At 50.9% G+C, this 16,022-nt stretch overlaps 5 protein-coding genes across 5 annotated transcripts; 1 reads left to right on the forward strand and 4 right to left on the reverse strand.

The window, feature by feature from the left end:
• Positions 1-371: 371 nt before the first annotated feature.
• On the reverse strand, positions 372-1,703 carry M437DRAFT_86380 (release factor; the record flags this gene model as incomplete). The annotated part of the gene is made up of 2 exons (XM_041028445.1): positions 372-1,561; positions 1,616-1,703. The coding sequence occupies 2 exons, from the start codon at positions 1,701-1,703 to the stop codon at positions 372-374; spliced, it is 1,278 nt and encodes a 425-aa protein (XP_040877687.1).
• A 137-nt stretch (positions 1,704-1,840) lies between these two features.
• On the reverse strand, positions 1,841-2,616 carry M437DRAFT_53550 (uncharacterized protein; the record flags this gene model as incomplete). Its single annotated transcript, XM_041022542.1, has 2 exons — positions 1,841-2,155; positions 2,206-2,616. Coding segments are annotated over 2 exons (726 nt in total), but the record flags the coding sequence as incomplete, so codon positions are not given.
• Positions 2,617-3,547: 931 nt separating this feature from the next.
• On the forward strand, positions 3,548-6,430 carry M437DRAFT_53783 (chitin synthase, class; the record flags this gene model as incomplete). The annotated part of the gene is made up of 4 exons (XM_041022588.1): positions 3,548-3,601; positions 3,654-4,149; positions 4,205-4,566; positions 4,622-6,430. 4 exons carry the CDS (start codon positions 3,548-3,550, stop codon positions 6,428-6,430), a joined length of 2,721 nt encoding a protein of 906 aa, XP_040877689.1.
• A 689-nt stretch (positions 6,431-7,119) lies between these two features.
• M437DRAFT_53459 (uncharacterized protein) lies at positions 7,120-8,064 on the reverse strand (the record flags this gene model as incomplete). Its single annotated transcript, XM_041022528.1, has 1 exon — positions 7,120-8,064. One exon carries the CDS (start codon positions 8,062-8,064, stop codon positions 7,120-7,122), a length of 945 nt encoding a protein of 314 aa, XP_040877690.1.
• A 991-nt stretch (positions 8,065-9,055) lies between these two features.
• Positions 9,056-10,379, reverse strand: M437DRAFT_28508 (acid protease; the record flags this gene model as incomplete). The annotated part of the gene is made up of 2 exons (XM_041019138.1): positions 9,056-10,202; positions 10,261-10,379. Coding segments are annotated over 2 exons (1,266 nt in total), but the record flags the coding sequence as incomplete, so codon positions are not given.
• Positions 10,380-16,022: the final 5,643 nt, after the last annotated feature.

Below are 16,022 nucleotides of genomic sequence, written 5' to 3' on the forward strand. Positions count from 1 at the left end.
AAAGCCTGAAAGATGCGGGGTCGTTCGTACAAGCTCAGTGAAGCTGAGGATGGTCAAATGGAACAGAAAAGGATGATCGCTACAAGTAAAAGGAGCGGCCAAGTCCTCAAATATACAGAGACGGCAACGTGATGGTACAATTATCGAAACTCGGCAGTCAACACATACAAGAGGCGGGGCATTGCGGGCATGTCTTTGGCCGAATCGGCCATCCCACCTTCCATATTCGTCATAGAGCGTCTGCTTACCCCAACTCCTACCTCGGCCGGCTATCAGGAGTTGGGGTTATCGTGAATGGTCGCGTGTATAAGCAATCCGATCTCGGTGCTGTTAGAAGTTGTGTTATACAGTGGTGTTTATAGTACAGTACTTCAAGAGTCCTTCTTAGCAGCCAGCTCTTCTTCGGCAGCCAGGCCCAGCACCTCTTGTTCGCTGAGCCATCCTCGGACACTCTCCATGACACGCTCGAGTTCAATGCCTCCTTCGAGCACATCGTCCAGGTCGTGCACACTAATGCCGCTGCGGTGGTCAGTCACTCTTTGCTGACCCCAATTGTATGTCCTGATTTTGTTCTCTCTGCCCATTTTTGCGACACCGACAACACTTCGGCGCATCGCAAGCATCTCTTCTTCTCGTTGCTCACGCCTTGACTGAGCAATTCTACTTCTGAGCAGCCTCCATGCTTTTTCTCTGTTCTTGGGTTGTGAACGTGAGTCTTGAATAGCGACGACGGTTCCGGTTGGCAAATGGGTCAATCTGACAGCACTGTCGGTTGTGTTGACGTGCTGGCCACCTGCTCCTCTTGCACGCATAACATCGGTACGGACGTCCTTGGGGTCGACGTAGTAGTCGCTGTTTGGATCATCAAAGCTGTCTTCTCCTAATTCCTGCGAGGGCTCTGCAGGGAAGGATGGGAGAACCAGTACTGAGGCGGCGCTAGTGTGTGTGCGTCCCTTGCTTTCTGTCGCTGGCACGCGCTGCACTCTGTGAACTCCAGCCTCGCATCTCAAGATGCCGTATGCACCTGGCGACTCGACTTCGAGCACTGCTTCTTGCAGTGGCGCGTCTGAGCCTGCACCTTGGCCATCGGCGTCTTCGTATTTGAGCAAAGATGTCCGTAGACCCAGGCGGTTGCAGTATGAGGTGTACATGCGTAACATGTCGCCAGCAAAAATGGCAGCTTCTCCGCCACCTGCGCCAGGTCTGATTTCGATCAGGCATGGCAGATCGGCGAATGGATGGCGAGGAACGAGTGCAAGCTTGAGAGCATCCGAGGCTTGGGAGAAATCATTCTGCGAAGATGCCAAATCTTCCTCTGCCAGTTCGACAAGATCCTTGTCTGTCTTGGGGTCTGATAGAAGCGTGCGCAGTTCCGAAAGAGAATCATTTGCCTTTTCCCACTCTTTCAACGCGTTTGTGACGGACGATAGCTGGCCCAATTTCTTGGCTGCCTTTGTATCGAAGTTCTCGGCGAGTTTGGCAGTGATCTCATCGTGCTCTTTGGCCATTGACCGAGCTCGTGAGAGCAGGGCAGGAGAAATGGCTCCATCAGCCGCTGCGGCTGCGAAGGGTCAGAACGAGCTTCTGGTAGGCAATCTGCTCAGCTGTGTCTTACCTGTGGTTTGCAGACGAATGCCGCGAAGAGACAAAGGTCGTGGCAACTGTCGCAGGCATGTCGACAGTGTCCATAGGATTTGGCGCATGTCGAGCAAAACTTGTCGACCATCTGCTTTCGTTCTCCGGACATTTCACATGCTTCTCCGAGAAGCTTGGCGCTGTCACGACCATGACCCTGTTATTGAATTTATTCTTCTAAACTCATGAATCGTTCTATAGACCATCAAGGACTGCTTTCAGTCCATGGTGAAGGCTCAGCAAATTGCGTTCGCTCCCGAAAGTCCAGCAGTCTCTGTAGTGAATGTTTGACGGACGTGTCTGGGATGTTACCAAGCAGGTCAACATCCGCCAGCCATTGCCTTGCTAATCGTTTTGACGACAGAGGCGCGTGAGCACCATGAGGATCTGCTCTGAAAAGGTCTAGAGTCTCCTTCTCTAATCTCTGTACCTCCCGCAACTCTGATAGAGGAAATGGTGGATTCAACCCCTGCACACGTATTTTCTCGCTGGGCCAGCAAATTGCGTCCGCGTGGCATTCCTGTTCTTGTCAGTACTCACGTTTAGGAGACCATATCGAATCACACGAACAAGAAACCTAGCTTCTTTGAAACTATGCGTGATTACAGTAACCATTCGTGGCCACTTGCCTTTCACCTCGTAGTACTTGATGAGGGAAAAGAGCAGGTTCTGGTAACTGTCTGTTGCAGCGTCTTCGCACAATACCCTACCATCTGTCATGGCTTGTTGCACAACGTCGGAATCACCGAAGCAATGCACGAGGATGTTCCGATAGCTGTCAGCTTCACTCGAGGGCGCATCCCGTTCGGTCTTTGCACCTGAGAAGACGAGAATGGTCTCCGCTCTACGAAGTGCATTCACGCCAGCCTGAATATGCAGCAGAAAAGTCTCGTGTTCTCCTGGCTTCCCAGTAGAAGCATTAGACCGCTGGAAAGGCTTGAGCAGCCAGTTCGACTCTTCATATGAATTTCTGCTCAGAAACAAAGAGCATGAACAATTGAGGCAGGAAGAACAGCCAGATGGAAGCCTTACGGAGGATTTGTGCAAATGGCATGGCAGCACACTATGACCAGTTCGCCCATGACGACGTCCTGTGGCTTGTACAGACAGCAAGCACAAGCTGGAAATGAGGCGCAGCTGAATGGGACTTCGCACAGCGTAAAGTGAGTCCGGTCCAAGCGCAGATCAAATACGAATTGATCGAAGTAAGTTATTTGCGTGAGCCACTTGTTCAAGTGTGTCTCGAGATCAGGTAGCTGCAATGCCACTGATGATGCGTGGAGAGACAGTTTTGTGCAGAAGGCGGCGAAATGCTGCAGGAGGTCGGATGGCGGTCAGTAGAGTGTGATGAATGGTTCAAAGGTTGTCTCACGTTCACACCGTCTGCGTCGTTGCCAAGTGAAGGGGGCCACAGCTTCGTCGGCGCGTCAACGTCAACAGGGTGCTATATTTGGTTCATGGTTTGTCGCCGAGGGTTACTAGGGAAATGCAGAGATTGAGTTGGAGGTAAAAGGACGATGGACACGTAGGAAAAGGAGGATAGATGATACAAATAACCAACGGGGTCTTGAATGAGAGAAGAGTGACTTTTGCGAGTACTCATTTATTAATTAGCGTGTGTTTCGAAGCGCTGCATTGGTTTCAGCTTTCTCCGCATAATAGTGCGTACGTACGAGGCTCACTGGCTCAGGGACCAGCAACAGTACAAGTTCCAAGGTCTCTTTGTTCATTCGATCAGGCGCCCTGACAAGGGAAAGTTCTTGTGGTTGTTTCGTTCTTTCCTCCTTGTCCTCCAACACCCACCCCCTTAAGTTACAGACTTGATACTCGCCGTCGCAGGCTTTGTTTCATTGCATTCCTTGTCGACTACCGTACCAAGCAGTAAGGGGCAATTTTCCAAGAGTTGCCGAGCATGGCCTACCATGGCGTTCCAGGTGGCTACGACCACGATGCCATAAACAACGACGTACGAAGCTCTCCCACTCATGTCAAACATGAACAAAAACATGGACAAGAAGACGGCTGACCGGCGGCAACCGCAGTACCACAACCAGCACGAGTCGGACGAGGAGGTCGAGCGATCGCTCCTGCATACCAACCCTACCGGAGCTTACCAGGGGCCGTTTGACGACACACACTCGCACACGCCCGCTCCACACGATCACGGCTACAGCTTGACAGATTCCTATGTCGACAACTCCCACGTGCCCTCGTACGACAACTATGACGACTACCGAGGCACTACTCTCCAAGATCCGGGATATCAGCCCACTGGTTCTCCAGTCTCGCGCGCACAAACAACATCGACCGAAGCGTGGGAAGCAAGAGCACAGATTGGTGGACCTGCTGCTGGCGGCGGTGGCCTCAAGCGCAATGCCACACGTAAGGTCAAGCTGGTCCAGGGCAATGTCCTGAGTGCCGACTACCCCGTACCCAGTGCTATCCAAAACGCTGTCCAGGCAAAGTACAGAAATGACCTCGAGAGTGGCAGCGAGGAGTTCACCCACATGCGCTGTAAGTTCTGATACGCTAAGGGACAAGACTGTTCACGCGCTGACCTCCTGAACAGACACTGCGGCGACATGCGACCCCAACGACTTTACGCTCAAGAATGGCTACAATCTCCGACCAGCCATGTACAATCGTCATACCGAACTTCTGATTGCAGTGACATACTACAACGAAGACAAGGTCCTCACTGCTCGCACCCTGCACGGTGTCATGCAGAACATCCGAGATATCGTCAACCTTAAGAAGTCCGAATTCTGGAACAAGGGAGGTCCAGCATGGCAGAAGATTGTTGTATGCTTGGTTTTCGACGGTATTGACCCCTGCGACAAGGGTACCCTGGACGTGCTGGCCACGATCGGTATCTACCAGGATGGCATCATGAAAAAGGATATTGACGGCAAGGAGACGGTTGCTCACATTGTACGTTGACTTGGTCTATCCAGCTCACACAGTCTGGCATACTAACAATCCGCAGTTCGAGTACACCACTCAGCTGTCCGTAACAGCCAACCAGCAACTCATCCGCCCTCTCGACGACGGCCCAACGACTTTGCCTCCTGTGCAGATGATGTTCTGTCTCAAGCAAAAGAACAGCAAGAAGATCAACTCGCACAGATGGCTGTTCACTGCCTTTGGCCGCATCTTGAACCCCGAAGTCTGTATCTTGCTAGATGCTGGAACCAAGCCCGGTCACAAGTCTCTGCTCGCTCTGTGGGAAGCTTTCTACAACGACAAGGATCTCGGTGGTGCCTGTGGTGAAATCCACGCCATGTTGGGTCCTCGCTGGAAGAACCTCGTAAATCCACTTGTCGCCTCTCAGAACTTCGAGTACAAGATTTCAAACATTCTCGACAAACCGCTCGAGAGTTCGTTCGGTTATGTCAGTGTTTTGCCTGGTGCCTTCTCTGCTTACCGCTTCCGCGCTATCATGGGTCGTCCACTCGAGCAATACTTCCATGGTGATCACACCCTCTCCAAACAGCTCGGAAAGAAGGGTATCGAAGGCATGAACATTTTCAAGAAGAACATGTTTTTGGCCGAGGATCGTATTCTTTGTTTCGAACTGGTCGCAAAGGCGGGCTCCAAATGGCATCTGACCTACGTCAAAGCCTCTAAGGGTGAGACTGATGTGCCTGACAATGCTCCCGAGTTCATTGGTCAACGTCGTCGTTGGCTGAACGGTTCGTTCGCTGCCTCCATCTATTCCCTGATGCACTTTGGTCGCATGTACAAGAGTGGTCACAACATCGTCCGCATGTTCTTCCTGCACCTCCAGCTCATCTACAACATTGCCCAGCAAATTCTGACTTGGTTTGCTCTGGCTTCTTACTGGTTGACCACTACCGTCATTATGGATCTTGTCGGCACTCCCAGCTCATCGAACAATAACCACGCTTTCCCATTTGGCAACGACGCTACTCCCATCATCAACACCATCATCAAGTACATCTACCTCGCATTCGTCCTTCTGCAATTCATTCTTGCCTTAGGAAACAGACCCAAAGGTTCGAAATTCACGTACATCGTCTCATTCTGTTGGTTCGGTCTTGTCCAACTTTACATCACTGTCGATTCGCTATATCTGGTCGTTCACGCCTTCACAGGAGGTCCAGGCTTCAATACAGATAGCACGGACGACTTTGTCAAGTCCTTCTTCTCTTCAACGGGTCCTGGTATCATTATCATTGCCTTGGCTGCAACCTTTGGTCTCTACTTCGTCGCTTCCTTCCTGTATCTCGACCCCTGGCACATGTTCACCTCATTCCCTCAGTATCTTCTGATCATGAGTTCGTACATCAACATCCTCAACGTCTACGCCTTTAGTAATTGGCACGATGTGTCCTGGGGAACCAAGGGTGCCGACAAGGCCGACGCATTGCCATCAGCCAAGACAGAAAAAGCGCAAGATGGTAAAGCGACGGTCATAGAGGAAGTCGATCTAGCACAAGCAGACATTGACTCGCAATTCGAGACCACCGTCAAGCGCGCTCTGACACCGTATGTTGCACCCAAGGAGAAAGAAAGCAAGACCCTTGAGGACTCGTACAAGAGTTTCCGTACCCGTCTGGTCGTCTTCTGGATCTTCAGTAACGCATTACTCGCTGTCGCCATCACTAGCGACAACTTCGATAAGTTCGGATTTACTAGTGGCGCCAGCAAGCGTACTGCAAGGTTCTTCCAGGCTCTGCTGTGGGCAAACGCCATTGTTGCACTTGTCCGCTTCTGCGGTTGCTGTTGGTTCCTCGCCAAATCCGGTCTGCTGTGCTGTTTCGCACGCAGATAAACATTAACGTCCACGGCCTATGTTGTTTTCGCATTGCACAAAAAGATTGTACTTTTGGAGAAACATGACATCTGTTGTTGCTGTTGGAGTTTGGATACGCATGCACTTAACTTTTGCTTTTTGTGTTTCATGCTGCATCTTGCACACATTAGCTTATATACCACTGGTTGGTCTAAAAAGCCACAGAGATACCTGCATTTTCAACCTACTTTACCTTGCGTTCATTGTTAGTGGTGCCTGAAATGTGACTCTATGCTCTTGAAATATCATTGGCCTTCTATCGTATCATGTACCAGAAGTCTGGCGAGCAGTGATCGGCACACGAGACGAAACAAGAAGCTTATTAGCTGGGAGAAAACGACAGAGTCGAGACAGGAAAATTTGGAAGAAAATTGTGAATCTGAATCTTGAGAGATTGGCGACCCTCGTGATGATTAGGGCGTGGCTTCTAGCCCTTGTCCTATTTTATGTCAAAGTATACATCTGGACGAGCACACTGCTTGTTCGTCCCACGACGCTGCGACAGGCAAGGACTTGCAGAACATGGCCATCTCTGACAATGCGTGGCCGCGCAAGAATGGCTTGCAAGTCGTCTCTCATATGACGAGCTTTGCAGAACTCCTTGTTCTGGCGGTGTGGACTGACATGGGTCAGTCGGCAATAGTTTTTAATCGAACAACGTATGGTGTTCAACCCGAGCCTCTCAATGCCATATCGACGATAAGTCTTCCTCTCTCTCCTCCCAAGAAGCCGGCACCGTCTTCTCCCTCGTCCTGTTCAATGTCAAGGCTGGCATCGTATGCTCTGCGAACCATCTCTTCGTCGACCTTGACACCATTCTCAGCCAGGGCTCTAATACAGCCAGCGACTCTTGCAATCTCTTTCCTCGTGTCCGGGCTGATGTCATCGTTCTGGCTCGAGTACATGGTGGTGCTGACTTGCTCCTCGATCCTGGTGATGCTGACATCCTTTGACTTGTCTGCCTCGACGTGCTTGGAGATCCAGATGTAACCATTGACTCCGAGGATAACGTCGACCTCTCCACCTCTGCTGGAAGTCTGCAGAGTAAAGATTTGTCTCTTTGCTCTTACAACACCAGCACCACCTCCGACACCCGACACAGCCATAAAGTATCCATTGCGCAGTTTACCGTACTTCAAACTGCGCGTGTGCAGTGAAGCTGAGCCATCCTGGAACAAACTCTGCACTTCTGCAACTAGTAACTCTCCCTCTTCAAAGAATGTGCGAATGTTCAATTCATCGACACTGGTTCTCTTGCGCAAGATACCGCCGGGCAAATTGATACTGCTTAATGGCAACGCAGCCGTCAAAGCACCAGCAACATCCACCTTCCACCTTCTACTCTGCACCTCAATGATACGTCCAATAACCAAATCTCCAATCTCTGGGGTGTAGCGAGCGCGCAAGGGGACCACCGAAAGCAGTTTGTTTGTTTTTTGCAGTGTGCCAGCGAGGGTGGAGCGAATGATGGGAGCAAGGTCGCCATTGTCGTTTGTATAGGTTCCGTGGCCGCGCATCCATTGTGGATCTGAGGTGATGACTTCGCCGGGCGTGATGATGTTTTTTCGTCGTGTGGATGAGCGCGCGGCGTGGTCTTCGTTGTCTAGGTCCATTTCATCGTCTGAGTCGTCGCGGCGCCATGTGGCGGCAGACGCTGCTGGTGAAGGTGCGAATATCTGGATTGGCATTGTGTATATGTGTATTGTGAGGTTGGGTTGCGTTTCAAAGAGAGCTTGTGAATAATTTCTGGAAGGAAGCTCGAGACTGGTGATGCAATGAATTGTGCCAAGCCTGTTTTGGTTTGTGCATGAATTATGTCTTGCATGGGTATTACTTTCTTGTACAGACTATCTTTCAACTGCTACGAACTAATATACATACAGCCAACCTGAACTCCAGATACCCGCCCGAGCCCATCTAATCATTCGTAAATTACTCGAAGCTGAATCTTCTTTCCGAGCCGCCGTCTCGAATCTCGTTTCTTAATTCCACTTCTTCGGGCTGCACAGCTCTTCTTTCCGGTGGTTCTGCTGTTACCGGTGTTGCTGGGTTGCTTGGATTGACCCCATTGTACACCTCTTCTCGCCGCCTCATCATCTCCTTTTCTGTGATCGTTCTGCCATCCGCTTGTGCCAGCTCAGGCATATCGCCAGGCATCTCAAAGATTTCGAGCCCTCCTGCTTCGCTTGCAACCCCTGGTGATGCTAAAGCAGGTGAGACCGAATCTACTTGTGTCGATGACCATGTGCTGCCTCCGTAAGCGGTGGGACTTGCTATGCTTGAATCCGGCCGGACTGGTGGCTTGGGATCCTCAACGACTGTTGACCCTTCCAATTCTGCTTTCGGGAAGACAGTCGTTCCCTTCTCTCCAGCACCGATTGTGGTACGCGAGATTGAGTCCCTTGAAGGAGACGACTCATCGCCTGTTTCTTTCTCTGCCAAGCGTGCCTTCTTCTTCCTGTCACGACGAATGAGCCAGATGGCCAAGCCAACGACGGCCAGCACACCGACCACGCTGCCTGCTACAATACCTCCAATCGCACCACCACTCAAGCCAGCTTTTGAGGACTTGCCTGATGTTGCTGATGTAACCGCTCCAGAAGAAGCTCCACTATACCCACTGTTTTGAGATGACGGAGCTGGCTCGATTGTGATAATTTCCGGAGTGTCGCCGATGTTCTGTGGCCAGACGCACTGAGACACATTGAACTTGGCGCGCTCGTAATCTACAGTGATGTATGCTTCTTGCATAAAGGTCCGGCCAAGCGTGTACTGAGAACTGTTCGCCGCTCTTCGAAGGGGAAAGTAATTTGATCTATCAGCCAATCCCTGGTACGGTGATTGTGCTGTCATATCAAACGCAGCGTAGGGCAGTGTGATTGTCGTCTGCTGAAGTCCTGAAGCCGTAGTGCCGATCGTGAAGTTGACACTAGCATTACGAGCCAGAAGAGAGGCGTGGAGTGATGAGTTAACAATATAGAGGTTATACGTAGAGTCCCAGATCAGGCCAAATTGTTGTTCGAAAGCCTGACAAGCATCGAGAGGAAGCCAAATTTGGCTTACAGTGGAGTCGATTGAAGCATAAATTGGTGCAGGTAGTAGTTCCACACTGGACGATGAGTTTACTGCTTGCGTGGTGATAGACTGTATCGCAACAATGGTGTCCTTGACAGGGTCGGAAGCAAAGTCGAACTCAATGTCGTTGACTTGAAAACGACTCTGGTCGTATCCACCTAGAGTAAGAGATCCGTCTACACCAGTGAAGCGATACGGAGCACCTGCAGTGTAGCCAAACGAGATACTAGGAATATCACCCTGTGCTTTAAGCTTCGTCATGAGACTGACACCATGCGAGGTTTCAGACCAATTGGTAGGCTTTGGATTCAGTCCTAGGCTTCCTAGCCAGAAGTCCGATACGGCAAAGGCACCGACTGTCGCACCCTCGACGGTGGTGTGATTCGAATCGTCCAGGACAATGCTGTCATAACCGTAGTATGCGTTTCCGACAAGATTCAGATTCTGTTCAATTCCGAATTCGAAGATGCCGACATAGCTCCAGTTTCTCGATTGACTCAGGTTGAAGACTTCTCCTCGAGAATTGACACAATCATTGTAATTAGTATACATCGAACACCCTTCAGGAGCCACAACCAGAGTTTGGAAAGACTGCCATGATGGGAGAAGGCGGACTTCCTGCGCAGGAACTCCTACACTCAAATTGAAGGAGGACCATGTGCCATCCAGACCATCCCTGAGAATCGTCAGTAAAAGCGCTGCAGACTGCAGATTATGCCAATGAATTTGCATACCAGACGTCACTTGGCCTGATGACCAATGGTTGCACACTGCACGAGACTTTCGCAATAGCTGTTGCCAGTAGTAATGCCAATCCGACGTGGCCGGGACGACTGAGAAGAGAGAATGCCATGGTGCTAATGCTCCCAGTTGATGGAGAAGCCAAAGTCGATATTCCAGACTACATGAGAACCCTTGCGCACGCCTCGAGCGTCTCTACAAGCTCTCAACGCACGAAATTTCTGCTTCGGTAGAATCGACAGCGTTTGTGCAGGAAGTCATCTCAGACAGCCTCGTCACTGTAAGATAGTGGAATCACAAACCTTCGGCTAGGCCGAAAAGCTAGGCAAGACAAGTGCGCCAATCGCATGGCGCTCGGCGGGGTGCGCGAAAATCACGAGCATACATGCGAATCCATGTCGCTTGTCATCCTGGGCGCTGCTCACCTGAAGGATTTCGGTCTACCGCATGTGTCTTACCCTTGCTGATCCCAAGCGGAAAAGGATTTGAACAATGTAGATAGCCACAATCTCTAGACTCTGCCTGATATCCGAAGTACAAAAGCATAGCATGAACACACCGAGTGAGGTTGCTACTTTGAATTACTTTGATTTCGTGCTGCTTGGAGCTTTGCAAGTTGGAACCTGGCAGCACGTTGCTCTGACTTCTTGCTTGGCAACATGTGCAGTTTTTGGCGTTTGTGCAACTGTTCTCTCCCAACCACAACTCCATCGCGCCAGATGCCGCGGGGCAGACCTATTCCCTTGTTCGTACGGCACGAAACGTAAGGGACAAGATCTGAGGCTTCTGCGTGCCGCACCGCTGGGCTGGCTAGACCCGACGATGCTTTTCGGACTTGACACATACTACCCTACGTGTCGAGGTACTTGTAGTTACATCAGAAACCATATCCTTGCTGAATGCTGAGTCTGTTTCGGACGCAAGACCCGATTCGAAGAAAATTGTCGCCAGATCATCATAGGTACATCTTCATGCGCGACTATTTTGAGCAAGGCTGATGTTGTATCACTCTCGGTAACGATGATCGCATTGGTTCCGCTTGTATTTTGAGAGCATCTGGATCAAATGATGTCGTATATTTTTACGACTGTCCCATTCCTTTCTGAGCCACAGAACCCGTATCGCGCACTGACGACGAACGTCGTAGCTGCTTTCCGGCTACCTTGAGAGCTGGTAAGCTTTGGGGCTGGCAGGCGAAGGATTCTGCACGCACGGCCGGGAATTGAAGCCAGTCAGCAGGTGTCTGCCGCCTGTTCGAGGTAGATGGGGTGGGTTCAAACTAATAGACGCGGTAGGCTTTCGCAACGACAAGGCTCTGCTTGTCATGCGATTCCGCTGAAGCTCTTTCCTGCACTTTGTGTGGATCCACGACCCCAGCCAATTCCCACTTCCCTGTCTTTACAATCACATAACGGATCAGCCTTGGCATAAGCAATGTTCTTTCGTCTTTTCCTTCAACGGCTCCTCAAGTAGCAGCATACCGTGACATTGAGCTTACAAGGTCGTTGCTGGCAATTTTTTCGTCTCATCCTCTTTCCAAGCGTGTCTTGTAGCAGTCTCTCGTTCCCAAGAACCCGTCCGTCATGAGATTCTGCTTTCGCTAAGAATCAAACTTCGAACTGGTGTAACGGCAAGATGTCGTTCTACACTCTCGCTTTCATCGCTTTACTCGCTGGGAAAGGCATTTGTGCAGATTTTCAGAAGACTGACGGTGCGCAAAGGAAAGCACCTTACTACTCTTTGACTAACTCGACACAGGGTGGAATGGTACTTCCTCAACAAGCAGGATCTCATCAACGCCTTCCACGACTTTGACTAGTTCTACATCTGAGAGCCTAGACAAGTTTACGGGCCCAAGTTCTTCGATACTAATACCGACACCATCATCATCGTCATCATCATCATCACCATCATCATTCTCGCAGAATGGAACTGATGTCGTATTGGTGCCAACAACAGTGCATTCATCTTCAACATTAATACACAGTAGTGAACAATCTTCCAAAACTCTGTACTCACCTCAACCGTCTGTGGCGCAAAGCAGTTCATTAGTGATATTGCCGAGTTCTATCCACAGCACTGGTGTTTTGTCAGACAATGCCCAACCAATAAAGCTCGATACATCAACCGACCTTGGCTCGTCTGTATCTACAAGACCTGGTCCAGCAAACTCATCCCAAAAACCTTCAGCACCATCATCTGGAGAATTCGTACAGGAATCGGCCACTCCCACGGCGCAAACAGTCCAAGCTGATTCACAAGCATTGTCAACGCAAGGTTTCCCAAATACGCAAACAGAATCGATAGTGTCCGACACAGAGACTTCAGAACTATCCAGTACTTGGCAAGTTGGTATCTCGCCATCGGCCCATGCAGCAAGTTCGGTTCCCTCAAATCAACCCGCAGTCCAACCTACAGATAACCCTGGTTATGTCGGGCTAGGTTCGTTGATATGGTCAGGGCTTTCCGGATCTTTGCCGACTGATAACAATGTTGGAAATCCAAACCTCGGAGGGTCATCAGGTTACGCCAGGCCCTCTGCAGACGACTCCAACACTGCACCTATGGCGGGGCAGTCAGGCTCGACTGTTCTCACAGGCTATACTGTGACTTCGGTAATAGTCGTCGCTCCAACTAATGGCTTCGGTCCTGGCACGGGCGTCGGCACTGGAACTGACTCAGGTGCGACATCATACACTTACAGGACTCAGACTAGCAACAGCCAAGAGGCTCCAGCTAGCAGTGGTTCCAGTGCGGTCTATTCGCCGAAGTATTCATTCAGCTGGAAATTCAACACCAGTACTACTCGTCGACCTGTTGGGACTAGCAGCAAGGCTTCTCGCCTTCCTCTTCCTCTGCCTTCTCCTGCCGGAAGCGACAACGCAACTAACGCAACCTGTGGAGGCATCACCGTCAACATTCCAGATGCGACACTAGACTACTGGTATACCACAACACTCGACTACGCCGCAGCTACATTTTCAATTCAGTTCGACAATAACGATTCTGCAACTGGATGGACACTTCTTCCGGCTACGACCACTTTTAACGTCACTGATGCTTTGCAAGACCCTACGACCTATTACGTGCCTACAACCATCACCCATAACGCTGCCAATACTTCCGTTTCGTACTATACGACGGTGGCTGTGAGTCCGACGCCCGTGTACGTGTCCACCGCCGTCGTTACTCAAACGGCCACGAGTGCCATCAACTCTTCTTCTGGCGTTGGCGCCATACCTTCCGATGCCGTGATAACTCCACCGCCTGCAAGTACTGTCCTATCTGTCGGGCCGCACCAGCCATCTCTCACAGCCTTGACCAACACTCAATTTGTGTATTTTTCTGAATATGCTCTGGACAGCGAGCACACTACCACGCTCAAGAATGGTACTCCAGCCTGTGTGACCTCGAGAGAGATCAAGAATCTTGGCCGCAACTTTGCCATGGCATACTTCGGGGATGATCCTGATGGTCAAGCACTTGTCACCGGTGATTTATCTGAAGAATTCTTGGACCTCCTCCCTTCTCATCTCAAGCTTGATGTAGGAGTCTTCACTGCAGCACCCACTCTGATTGTTGCTGTTCAGATAGACTATGCTGCAGAAGCGGCCCTGGCTGTCTCACAACCTGCCAGTATGCCAACGGCAAAGACTTTTGGTGGCTCGTTATCTCTAGCCTACTCCACAGCGTTCTCTTATACCTCATATCAAGTAGTGCCGTCTCTCACCCAACCACCGTCTAACGCTCCCATCCTCAGCAGTCATGCGCCACCACGACCACCACTCATCTATCTGAAACCAACTGGTACTTCGACGATTGCAGTCACCAATACAGAACTTGCGACAAACTTTTACATCGTGTCTCCAACGAGCAGTACTGTAAGCGTAGAGCAGACCCAGACGGCACTCATTATAGGATCGAACCCTGGTCCAACTAAGATCCCTGTGGGCGGACAGACTGGAGACGACGGAGATGCAAATTCAGACTCTAGAGGAGATGCGTCAGCTGGTCAAAGTAATGGTGGCAGCGGAACTGGGTCTAATGGAGGATCAAACAGTGATAGCGGTCCAGGCGATGGTGGTGCTAGTTCTCAGAACGGCGGCACATCTGGAAGCTCCAATGCAGGGAATGGGGGTTCCGATTCTGGCGGATCAAACCAAGGCTCTCATTCTGGAGGTTCTGGAGGCTCAAATTCAGGCTCCAACGCTGGAACATCGAATCCAAGCCCTGATTCTGAAAACTCCAATTCAGGCTCTGGCTCTGGCTCAGGTTCTGACAACTCAGGCAACTCAGGCAACTCAGGCGCTTCGAGCAACTCTGAAAATTCTTCTGGCTCATCAAACACAGGAGGCTCAAATACTGGCAACAGCGGATCTTCTGGATCTAATGGCGGATCACAACCTGGCGCAGACTCTGGCTCGGGCGGCAATGTCATTGTTCCTGTGCCCGTTGTCGTCAATATTGGCTCTACGCTGGCAACCATCAACCCCGGCTCTACAGTGATCATTGGAACACAAACACTACAACCACTGAAAGCGGCAGTGGTCATTGACGGCACGCCTGTTTCTATTGGGCCTACAGCCGTCGTTGTGGGAGCTGAGACCCATGCCTTCGAAGGCTCTACAATCCAAGCAGCAGGACCTGTCGCTCCTACAGCCATTACATATGGCGACTCGGTAATTACACAAGCTCCGGTACCTGTGTACAATGTTGGTGGAACGTCAGTCCATGCAGGAGAAGTTGTGACCATTTCAGGCACTGTCGTATCTGCTGCTTCCAGTGGTGGAGTTCTAGCTATTGGCTCAGACACGATTTCTGTCGGGACACCAAATTCCGCAATCACGCTGAGCACGGCTGGCAGACAAGTCGTTGTCAATCCGACTCCTGCATTCGTCATCGGCGGCCAAACTTTGGTTGCTGGGGGTTCCGCGGAAAATGTTGATGGCACTCAGTTATCTTTGGCTCCTTCTGCAACAGCCATTGTTATTGGATCTCAAACATCACAAATCGCGGCGCCAGTCAACCCAACCCGAGGCGCAATCCTGACAGTTGGCTCCCAGACTTTTACTGCGGATGCTTCGACACGCTTCTCAATTGCGCCCGGTGTCACACTGTCTCCAGGCGGATCTGCCACAGTCGATGGGAAGACTGTTCATCTAGGTCCTTCAGGATTCCTAGCTTCACTTGCTGTAGTAGACGGTGTGACTCAGACCCTATCTCCTCCTCTTATCACTCCCGCGCCCGCTTTCTACATGGGTGGTAATGCCTATGGAACAAATGGTGGAGCGGCATTCGTGGTCGATGGTCAGGTTCTTACACCTGGAGGAGCAATCACAGTCTCGGGTACGCCCGTGTCCTTCGTCAAAGAAGGCACTGCTGTTGTTGTAGGCGGCTTCACTCAAGTTCTTGCACAGGCCTCTGCCGTTGCAGCTCCAGTGCTCCAATTTGGCGGTCAGGCCTATACTGCGCAGGCTAATTCAGCTTTCGTTGTTGAAGGGCAAACACTCACTCGAGGCGGTGCCATCACGATATCAGGAACTGAAATCTCATACGCCAGTGAAGGCACAGCTGTCGTCGTCAATGGTGTAACCCAAGCTCTTACACAAGCAAGCCCGACATCAAAACCAGTACTGACCATTGGAGGTCAAGCCTACACGGCTCGCGTTGGATCAAACTTCGTGATTGGTGGTGCTACTTTGGTCCCAGGCGGTCAAATCACTGTCGACGGGACGACCATTTCCCTTGCAGAAGG

The sequence above is a fragment of the Aureobasidium melanogenum genome, assembly GCF_000721775.1.
Source record: "Aureobasidium melanogenum CBS 110374 unplaced genomic scaffold scaffold_18, whole genome shotgun sequence".
In the NCBI taxonomy this organism is placed as follows: domain Eukaryota; kingdom Fungi; phylum Ascomycota; class Dothideomycetes; order Dothideales; family Saccotheciaceae; genus Aureobasidium; species Aureobasidium melanogenum.